General features: G+C 47.6%; 3 protein-coding genes across 3 annotated transcripts; 1 reads left to right on the plus strand and 2 right to left on the minus strand.

The window, feature by feature from the left end:
- Nucleotides 1-1,905: 1,905 nt before the first annotated feature.
- N7517_001668 (copper fist DNA-binding domain-containing protein) lies at nucleotides 1,906-3,588 on the minus strand (the record flags this gene model as incomplete). Its single annotated transcript, XM_056719398.1, has 2 exons — nucleotides 3,427-3,588; nucleotides 1,906-3,371 (listed from the first exon to the last, which is right to left on the minus strand). The coding sequence occupies exons 1-2, from the start codon at nucleotides 3,500-3,502 to the stop codon at nucleotides 1,906-1,908; spliced, it is 1,542 nt and encodes a 513-aa protein (XP_056583533.1). The 5' UTR covers nucleotides 3,503-3,588.
- Nucleotides 3,589-6,136: 2,548 nt separating this feature from the next.
- On the plus strand, nucleotides 6,137-8,792 carry N7517_001669 (putative C6 finger domain protein; the record flags this gene model as incomplete). The annotated part of the gene is made up of 5 exons (XM_056719399.1): nucleotides 6,137-6,535; nucleotides 6,603-6,715; nucleotides 6,768-7,211; nucleotides 7,270-7,859; nucleotides 7,918-8,792. The coding sequence occupies 5 exons, from the start codon at nucleotides 6,137-6,139 to the stop codon at nucleotides 8,790-8,792; spliced, it is 2,421 nt and encodes an 806-aa protein (XP_056583534.1).
- A 360-nt stretch (nucleotides 8,793-9,152) lies between these two features.
- Nucleotides 9,153-10,771, minus strand: N7517_001670 (uncharacterized protein; the record flags this gene model as incomplete). The annotated part of the gene is made up of 4 exons (XM_056719400.1): nucleotides 9,153-9,970; nucleotides 10,030-10,285; nucleotides 10,354-10,488; nucleotides 10,556-10,771. The coding sequence occupies 4 exons, from the start codon at nucleotides 10,769-10,771 to the stop codon at nucleotides 9,153-9,155; spliced, it is 1,425 nt and encodes a 474-aa protein (XP_056583535.1).
- Nucleotides 10,772-11,126: the final 355 nt, after the last annotated feature.

An 11,126-nucleotide genomic window follows, 5' to 3' on the forward strand; every position in this document is an offset into this window, starting at 1 on the left:
GTAGGCCACCACTGAATGATAATAATAAAAAAGGTCATTGTTTGACACTATCAAATAACAGCCTCCCATGCTGGGCAATATATATATATGGTGGATTATCCTTTGCCGGACCCACAAGCTACAACCCTAAAAAGAGAGAACCAAAGACAACAACTAATGACTTTAAGGGTTTGACATGAAGCTTAATGTGCAGTTTATGATAATGCAAATCTATTTAAATTAGAGAATATGCAGGGTCCATTCTATTCCTTGATAAATGCTCTTATTTCAAACGACGAGCTAAGACCGAACTCGATTCCTTTATATTCTAGGAGCTAGTCCTCAGCTGCATTGATCCCAACAAGAAAATCGTCATTAGTAGATACTTAAGCACAATAGTATACATATTACACCTCAACCTGACACGTCCTGTGACACAAAAGCGAAGAAGCGGTGAGAATTCCGCTCCGAGGTATGTTGTATGTAGACAGAAACAAAAGCAAAGAAGACAAACATAAACATACAGCAGCTGATTCATTCGAACCTATGACCTCAGAAAATCAATCAAACCCTATCCTACTAGCTATATCCTTCTAGATCCACGATAGTTCCCAATCCCAATGTCCATCTCCAACCAAAGACCCATACATATGCAAGGAAACAAACCCACTCACATACACCTTACGCTATGGTTTCGGTAACCGGCCATCGGTATCGGCGACCCACACTTCCAGATCGCACACGCAACACCTGATCGTACAGCAAGGTGCAGCATACAGTAGTCACACCGCACCTCGTGTTCTAAGCCCTGACTTGCGTTGTCTTGGCTAATGCTTAGCTATGGGTTGTCACTGCTACAGGGGTATTCCTTGCATGGGAGGTGTACGGAGTACATTATGTATGTGGTTGCGCTGGGATACCTAGCTATCGTAGGGGGTACGTATGTGTGTACGTTACTAGTAGTACATAGCATGGAGCTGTTTGGTTCTAATTTAAGGTGGAGTAGTGTGATATACTAGATACATACTAGTATGTAAATTGTTTCTTTGTATTGTAAAATGTTATTTGTGCGATATAGAGATTGTTTGCCTGTTTCAGAACAGTATGGGGAAAGATCGTGTAGGTGATGTCTCAGAGTGAAGGATTGTGTTATAAGCTCGATTATTAGGTACTTAGGGCAAGAGGGCTGAAGACAATTTAACCTGACCAATCTACGAGTCGGTCTGATGAGGCAGCTGAGTGCCATTGTGGGTGTGGCTTTGATTTTCTCACCGCTACATCCCGCCTGACCGGGATCCTCTTTGCATTCGATCGATTCCGGGCCAGGTCATTGTTACTAGTGTTGAAGAATACAGGTAGTTTATTTGGTATTAGATTGCTTTACCTAGTTGATAGGTAAATTGATTCGTGATATCATCGGCTTGGGTTATATCAGCTAGCATTCTGTGCTGCCCTATATAATAAAATATGGGGTGCTTGGTGATGGATATCCGAAGGCAAATCTCGGGGTCTGTGATCCGCACTGTGCACGTATCTGGGTATCGTTGTCCGGAGGCAAGTGTATGGAAATGTACCGCCCGAGTCATTGTACATGTAAAAACACAAGTGAAAAAGTCTATACATCAGCGAGAATGCAAGCAAGGGAAGAGTAAAACAAGCGCATGTACGGAAGCAAAAGCAAAAGCAAAAGAATGTACAGGCACATACAGGTGTCCAAATCGCAAACCCCTCTAGATTAAATGGCTATCAAGGAAGGAATCTAGACTGGCTAATGGAACAGGACAAATCAGGCATTTATCATCATCTCTCATCAAGGTCATGAAGACGGTGTAGAGGTGGTGGTAGATTGCCACAAGAGCAAGCCCCAGGACAAATGAAGTATAAGAGGAAGAGAAGATAAGCAAGGATAGACGAGCATCGTTTTTTTTACTGGGCCCAGTGTTGTTGGAAGAAGTTGTCGTCAATGGGCGGGGTGGAACCGGCATCAAAGAGACCGCCAGACCAGATAGGAACGGAGTCTGACGGCGGCGAGGGAGCACTGGTAATCGGGACCGATGTCATGGGCTTGTACAATGGTATCTGCGACATGGTGTAGATATCCTGGGCAGGGACTGGTTTTGGCTCCATGCTCATGCTGGCTTGCAGCTGGTGCTCGAGCGCAGCGGTGGACTCATTAGTCGACTTGAGGAAGTCATCGATGTTAATCGAGTCCAGGTCATTGGATGACAGGAGACGAGCCTGAGGCAGACCAACCAATGAGGATGCAGAGCTGACGCGGAGATGCTCCATGTCAGACGCTTCGCTTACGCTGTGCAGATCGTGCATGTCATTGCTAGCATGACCCAAGCCGGGAAGCGGTCCAAACTCGTCAGCCTCGGAGATGTCCCCGGATGACGAGGGTGGTGGGAGACCCGAGGGATACGCGTTGTAATCAAAGCTAGCATATGAAGGAGCTTGCGTGCTGTTTGCGGCAGGCACATCGGAGTATAGAGGGAAACTGGACCAGTCGACCGAGGGAGCACCAATGCCAGCAGACCCCAGGGGCATATCGGAGTCTGGAGAGGTAAAATAACATTCTTGGTAAGGTTCTTGGAATGCCATGCAGGTGATGGGAGAATTGGTGCTGGTGGTCGGAAAGGAGGCGAAAGAGGAGATGTCGAGGGGAGGAACACTGGTGACAATCTGCTCTAGGGGGTATTTGTCCATAGTTGTAGGGGTAGATGTCGAGTTTGACAGCACATCATGGGATCGGTCTAATGATGGAGCTGGAGGTGCTGGCGTAGCGAAATTGTCGATGTACAAGTGATCATGAGCGGGATTATAATCGTCATCGGTACCCGAACCAGGTGCGCTGTTGGGAGAACCATTTTGCGACGTCTGTTGTGATGTGGGAAATTCGGACAGGGTAAGAGGTTCCTTGATGAAGGCCGACTGGCCTAGCGGCAAATGATCCACCGACCGACGAGGTAAGTCGGTTGGGTGGTGGATGGTATGCGATCGTGGGATCGTATAAGGCAATCCACATTTGTGGGCCATGTCATTATGCTTGTGGGCGGGTTTGTGATGACCGTCGCGGAAAATCGTGAGCGTCGATTCCGATTTGGTAGACGTAAGAGGGGGTTTCCGTGGGGTCTCAATCGGAAGCGGGGGAGAGAAGGGAAGACCGGTTTCAGGCACGGTATCTAGATGTTCCTTTTTGAGTGCACAGGTGCAGCGCTGGCCATGGCAGCAGCCACAGCGACCATGGGCAATACCGGCATGGCAGTCTTCCTTTTTCTTCTTGTCGCCGCAATCACACTGGGTGTGAGTTGTCCGAGACTTGCGTAGGCCGCGGCAGTGGGCACATTGAGAGACTGGGCGGCCTTTTTTGTTGATGTGGGTCAATTGGCGGTCTAAGGGGGAATTAGTATAGATATTCATTGAGAAAGATCGTTTAAATTGGCGTACCGCTGTGGTGACAGCTGCTGACTCGGTGACCCCGGACGCAAGCTTCACAAGCATACTTTTCACCATCGATGAGCATCGCTGCGGTGTTACTGGGAGGTACACATGCGATGATTCGCGAGGGATATCAGGGAAAATCGAAGTATTGAAATAAAAAGAGATCGGGTTGAAAAGACCAAGATATCAAGCCGTCAAGGCGATTGGCAACGACCTCTTTTGAGGTCGGACCGAGTAAAACAAAATGAAAGGGTATAATCGTATAGTCGAAGGTCCCAATGCGCGGAGGAGTTCACGGGAACGCCGAACTAGCAGTGTAAAATGCCGTTGAGAGCCACCGCACAAGTCTTTGATTGGAACAGAAAACAGAAGGGAAATAGTAAATCCAAAGGGTATCTCAGGCGCGTAGAGGGGGGTGGTCAGGGATCGGAGAGTAAGAGAGAGAGAGAGGAGAGAGGGGGGACCAAGCCTACGCACCGTTTGGCGCCGGCCGTTAGACAGGACACCAAGTACCGGTAGTGGCGGCCAAGATAAAAAGCGTTCGAGAAAAGAAGACGTTGGACACCCTATGAAGAGAAGAAAAAGAGGAGAGGAAGGAGGGCGGGCAGCCGTTAATATAACGGGGTATGGAACGAGGATTTTCGCTGCGCCACTGGTCTTTATGGATGACCGTACGGTAGTGTATTTTACGCTTTTATCTGTGAACTGCTTTTTACAGGTTTAGGCTGTACTTTACATAGTAAAATGATTTGAAGTAAATATACTTCTCGACTAAAAAAAATACAGCAAACCCTCTCCACATGAACCATACCTAAGGTTTATAACATATATTTCAATTTAGTGCTTTTTATCTAGTTTTTATATTCCCCTTTTCTAAAAGTTTTGACTTTTGCCCAAACTGGCAGCCCCAACCGGATAGATAAAACATACCAGAGGAGTTCCCTAACAAAAATCTAGCGTAACTCCACTAGAAAGAAATAAAATGGATCTAAAAATCTGGGGCCGCACATCCCGACCTTCCATTAACACAATATTATTTTTGTCCTGGGGCTGAATTAGATGTTTCGGGGGTCCTAGCGCTTCCAGGTACTGGCAAAGAACTTTCCATAATCCCTGCATTCAAATAGTATTAAGAAATTGATAGGATCATTGGCGCTATTATAAAAGGTAAATGATGAGAAAAGAAACCCCCAAAAAATTTCAAGGGAAAAGGGAACAGCAAAGCCAGTGGAGGAAGTCCACGTATACATCGTCAGTTACAGTGGTACCGATACAAGTACAATACAAGCGCCAAAGTGGGTTGATGGCGTCAGTGTTCCTGCTTCGAGCGGGCTGCAGAGAGTTCTCGGGGCCCTGATCTACGTCTTTACCCTATCTTATGGATTTTTTAGGTAATTATTTGTATGCTTTACATTTATCTTTCCCTGTATATAATATTGAGATGTTTTGACTTACGTTGATTAAATTTGATTGAATTTGAAGTATTTATACAGTGTATATATGATGTAGGCTATTGCGACAAAGTTCGAGTCGCTTTGGGGTTGAAGTTATATTATGGTGATCTACATCTACATCTCCGAATAGTTTCTAGCAGGCTTTTCAAGCCAAGAATTCTTATGTAAAAAACAGTGCCCATTTGACTTCGGTCTTGAATGTCAACTAACACATAGGAATTATAATATACCCCTTAGGAACTCCAAACTGATCCAAGGGTAATATTAGCGACCAAGTATGAGACACTATAACATATGCATCAACGGGATACTCAATAAAGAAAAGGCCAGATACGTAATGAAAGGAGTAAACCAATCATAAATGATATACTCTCTAATACTCTTTTATTTTCATCTCCCATAATGAATAATGGCAACCCCAACTCAATTCGTGGCCACTATTGGCATCAGGCTGGAATAACAGAAGTGGCCCAGGAAACTAAATTATTCGTTACTTTCCTTAGGTTGTTGGGCAGTTAGATATATGAAATCAAAGACTGGTTTCTCGAAAATGATGAAGCATTACACATGATGGGGGGGACATCATCTGCGACCCTAGGTCGAGGGTGATCTCCGGAAGGATGAAGACAATATCAGCATATACAAAACATTCACTGGATAGTCCATTCCCAATCACCAACTTCAAGGCAAGGTTGATACCCATTGAGGCACCAGCGAGCGCCCTCGTATGTTGTGAAGTGGTGCCACTGGTACACGTGCAGGTACATACTCATTCCAACATTGACGGTGTAGACATTTGCATTAACAATCTTTGTAGAGCATTAATACGGAGTTGCATCAGTCCAAGTCAATATGCTCGAATATAGTAGGACAAGTATATCAAAGTATTCTATGAATGTTTGAAAGTGTAACCTTGCGCACATAGTTCATCCGAAGCCGAAGGGGAAATAGTATTAATCCGTTCGACACGCAGAAACGAAAGGCCGTCCTCCGTGCGATCATCCAAAAAAGACTCGGGGAAGTAAACAACTGTATATAGCTTCAAAATAATATCTAATTCCAATGAATACTCTGTACAAATGTTGTTGCTTAATGCGGCGCTCTCGGCGCTAGCCCCCTTGAAAATTCCTCCCCCGCGAACTTTTAGTTAAAACTTCACTTCTGGCACTTCGCGTCCTACACTCTCTTCCCTCCATCTCCCGGAGGCCCGCTTTGCCCACAACCCATCATTTTTCGTGAGGTTTTCGGTTTTATCTCGCGCGATGAACTCTCGCGAGCAGTCTGACATGCCTCCGGCGCCTTCTTACCCGTCGCCCAACGGTGCGCAGATGGCCCAGGGCGTACCCTCGTATTATGGCAACCGCCAAATGACCACCGATGAGCTGCTGTCCGCGGAACTTTCGCGTGATGCCTCTGGTCCAGGACTTGGCGAAACAAACAATGGTGTTCATCATGGCCAGTCTATGGTGTTGGGTTCCTCCAATGCTGCCGACATGGGTCGAACCTCTTCGGAGGATCAACACCAGCACCAGCACATGCTCCAGTTCCCTCCAAGTCAACAGGTCGGTGTCGACCCTAACCACGACTTGAGTTACGGCGAACAGAGTGCGCGCAAACGATCGAAGATCTCGAGGGCTTGCGACGAGTGTCGCCGAAAGAAAGTACGATAACAATTCCCCTCGAACGCGATTGTGTACCTCGAAGCTAAGACGCGTTTTATTACTATAGGTTCGATGCGATGCGAGCTCGGAAACTGGCCTTGAGACATGCTCCAACTGCAGACGTCTCGGTGTTGTGTGCCAATTCAGTCGTGTCCCGATGAAGCGCGGCCCCAGTAAAGGGTAGGAAGAACAAGTGCGCCACTACAAGAATCGCCAGCGCTAACAGACACAGTTACATCAAAGAACTCGCCGAGCGACTCCATACCCTCGAGAACCAGATGCAACCAGGAATCGTCCAACCTGACGTGCCATACCAGTCTATGAACGAGGTATCGCTACCGAGAGGCTACCAGGATTTCGCATCGCCGGTGGAATCGACCTCGGGGAATCGCAAGAGAACTTACTCGGTCTTCGAAGGTCTTCCCAGTTCCTCGTTTGCACAGCCTTCTTTCAACGCCCGCGTATCGCAAAATGCCTTCGACGCGTCTGAGACAGCGGCAGACCCCTACAACCCAGCTGTTGCCAACGGTGCCGCACCGAAACCTGGTAATCTGTTCTGGAACCCGACGGGCCATGAGAATGATCTCCCAAGCGGCCTTGAGATGACGGATTTGCCAAAGCATGAAGGTGATGACGACATGACACCAGTGACTCTGGACGAAGGTGCCCTTGATGCGTACGTGCAATGTATAACCCTCGTAACTATGAGAAAACCACCTAACACAGCATTGCAGTTATTATCAAAAGATCCACACCCTTCTGCCGATTCTTCCCCACACCAAGGAACGAACATTGGAGCTTTTGCACCAATGCAATCGCGAGGCACAGGAAATTTTCTGCCATGCATTGTACAGCGTTACTCGAACTGACTTGTCTCGCGTGGCGGGCAATTTCGAGAAGATCAATGGTTTTGATAATGCTCAGGATCTCCTCATGTTCCACACTCGCCAGCCATTGATTGTCCACACCACCCCTGTCAACCTTATCTGGCTTCAGTCTCTTTTGCTGATGATTATCGACTGTGACACTCGTGGACCGGATAATTTCGTTCTGAAAGATGGTGTCCCCAAAGGCAGCCTGGTCCAAGCAGCTAATAAGCTCGGATATGAGTTGGCCAAGAGCCAAGGCCAGCTGAAGAACAAGCGATCTGTAGATCCTGATGTCGACTCGGATGCCAATCTCACGCGGCGCAACTGGGTGTCTTTGGTCATCTTGGCCCGGTGGTATGCTATCAGTGTGGCAGATGCCACCGTTCTGGGCGGTCATGAGATTGGCGGCCGTGAAGATGAAAGGGTTGTTGGTCAAATCACAACCGGAATTGCCTGTATGTTGATCTTACTTCTTTTACAATTGTGCTGTTTCACTGACTCTTTTCGCACCAGCTTACTCGACATTCCTTTCGGAGATGGTCACTTTGGCTAATGTTGACCACAACGTCTGCCAAACTAACTCCGGCCTGGGTCGTATCATCGGCGCGAACCTCGTCTCTTCCCTAGAGCGTCTAGCAGAGATGGAGGACATATTCCAGATCCACGAGCTACCTGAGAACTCTAACACTCGCCCGCTTTACGAAAGCCTGCAAGCACAACTCTACTGGACCGTCCGTTTGCTCATCAAGCGCCACGTCTTCGTGTACAGCCCATACGAGATCATCTTTTGCGCGCAGGAGGTCATCAACGAGATGCACAAGTCAACCATGCAATCCCGCCTCCCATCACCATTTGATCTACACAGTCTAGCCCTCGCCTCAATGACTCTTCTCGAGGCGACCGTTCTCCCAGAACACGCAAACGAATGCTGGGCCACCCTTGAAAAAGTGGAAGAGATCCTCGACCGTCGCTCCAAGCGCGCAGCAGAAGGCTCCGAGTTTGAAAATATTTTCGGTACCCCGGAATGGGACGCCAAGATCCGCATCTTCCTCGAGTGGCGTCGTATCAAGTCCCAGGAGAGCCAGCTACAGGAAGCTGAAATCGGCGGTCTCGCCAAGTCCCAGCAGCCTGTGATGGGTCCGAACGAGCAGCGTTCTCTTCAACACCTTGCTGATCTTGCTGTTGGTGCCGAGGGCTCGGTTGGTCAGAATGCGCCGTCCACGCCTCCCGGTCTTTCTAATGACCAGGGTGAAAACGAGCAGAATCTTGCTCCTCAGTTGACTCAGTCGCAGGGCGGGTCGGGTCGTGTTGTTGTTGACTTTACTATGCTCACTAAGGAGGGCTATTTGAACGTCTTCTCTGGGTTGATCTACCGTCGCACACGTTAAGTTGCTTCGCGATCAATCTACGCTTTCTCTTAATCTTTCAGTTGGCGAGCTTTTGTCTGAACAAAGGAGGCCTGTCAGAGATTGGGGAGGTTTTTTTCGTTATGTAATATTTGCGTTGGTTGTCTATGGCTCAACCTTGAAAGTTTGTCTCTTGTATCTTATGCTGTAGTCGTGTCTCGGCTAGGAAGAGTTTATTGAATGGAATACATATATGGTTCATATATGATACATTAGTATCCCATCTCCCATCTATCCGGAGTCACATTCCTCCATATGGCATAATATGCTATGATATAATATGATACGATATGATATAGTAGAATAGTACACTGGAGAAAGCGAATAAATGTCCCTCACCCCTCACTGTTTTCGTCCGAATGCAAACCGCCGCCATGTCCCATTCACGTCCTCGCACAGGGCCATGAAACTGTCATCATCGATCAACTCGCACATCCAGTTCTCGAGAAAGACAATTCGCTCGGCTGTTGGTGAAGACAGATACCGCGCAAGATGGTCTTCTGTGACGGCTGGGTCTTTCTCATTTGGGTTGCTGGCCGGATTGTGGTTGCAGTTCGAGGTTGTTGGATTATTCTCTGTCCGCGATGTGTTCTGAAAATTGGGTACTTGAGATGTCTGTTTGGCGGATTCGCGGATCAGAGCTGTATTTTGAGAAGCAGGGGGCTCTTCATAGAGTAATAATGGCTGGCTTGCCTCGGGGCAAGCATTTGTCTGGGATAAGATTTGGGAATCGGAGTCCGGCACACCAGAATGGGTATTAGGCCCAAGTACGACGTGATGTGGACGGGGTTCTGACTTCTTGATTGGCTCGGTGGGTTGAGAACTTGGCGATGGAGCTAAACGATGATGCTCCTGTGTTGTTCGAGTCACGCTTGCAGCGCGCGGTTTCTTTGCGGTTGGCTTTGAGAAGGGTAGGTCTCTCTTTGGAGGAAGCATCTGGTTTAACTGGTCGACTTCATGAATTGCAGATATGGCAGAGAGTTGCGAGCTTGGTGGATCGGGTTCTTTGTTCGAGGCGTGTGCGAGAGCAGACGTAGGCGGTAGTTGGAAGAAGTCTAGCTGTTCCATGCTTTGGGATGGGGGGTTGAAAGCTGTTCCAGGGCCCGGTCTGGACATAGGGTGTGAAATAGTGCTGGCGGGAGATGATACTCGAATGGGTGCTACCGAAGAGAAGTGTAAGACAGCTGCTCGAGCGGTGATTAGAGGTATCGTCACATACTTGTCCCTCCAGATCCTAACGATCCCGTTGGGTAAAAGTGTATTCCATTGCTGCCAATTGAAGTTGCCGCTGTGTTTGTAGTCCTGGGAGCATTGGAGGAAAGATGCCCTGATGTCCATGATGACACTGAAGGAAATCGTTGCATTGCTGGAACTGGTATCTTGCCTTCTGTCAATGGACAGTTGATTTCGCCTAGAAGAGCCAAGGCTGTGAAGTAGTCACTCTCTGTAGTGAACTTGATCTGAAACCGACGAATCTGCAGAGTCAGAAGATAGTGCTGTTAGGAATCACTACCCGAATTCATAGCTAGCAGAATATACACACATGTGTTCCACCATAAGGATACTTGACTGCAAGACAAGGCGACTTCACAACGACAGCAAAGTGTGACCTTGGGGGTGGAATCAGCTGGGCCTGCATCGCTGCCATGCGAGTGAAGAATACGAGATCAAGCTGCTCCTAAATCAGATGATCCAGATGTTCAGCATTGCTGGCTGTCAAGCTTTATGTGTGAGTGTGAGTGTACCAGGATGCCATCACCTCGAACCACTTTCTGAATCATCTTTGATGGCACAGGCCCAGAATCGAGGAACTTCTCGAATATGCAAGCCAGGTCTCCATTTCCAGGGATATGGTTCCAGGTTAGTGGACCGACATGATCGATGGCAGTGGTTGTATGGGAGAACTTGGCGATGGGTAGACGAAGGAATTGGGGAGGGATGGGTGGCTGCAGATGTTGCATCTTTCAGGGTGAGAGCAATCCACAAAGAGTTAAAGGTTAGAAGACATCCATTGATATAATATAGATGTGAATGAGCGTGGTAGTGGAATGATGTTCGAGGTGAGGGCAAGCTTGAGAGAACCCTCCAGGGCTGGTTCCAGGACTCCCATTGTTGATTAGCATTTCCCACCCCATTGTGATCTTTAACTAGAGTGTTATTGAAGCAATATTGATTTAGTAATGTTAATGTATGCCTTGTAAATTTCAAAATATTAAACTCTTAGAAGGAAGCTATGTTGAGACTCGAATATATATGATTGAGTTGACCTAGAGAGACTCTAACTGACCAGGCAGTCAACTAGAAATTTCCCCACCG

The sequence above is a fragment of the Penicillium concentricum genome, assembly GCF_028827145.1.
Source record: "Penicillium concentricum strain IBT 3081 chromosome Unknown utg000001l_segment0_segment0, whole genome shotgun sequence".
NCBI classification, from domain to species: Eukaryota; Fungi; Ascomycota; class Eurotiomycetes; order Eurotiales; family Aspergillaceae; genus Penicillium; species Penicillium concentricum.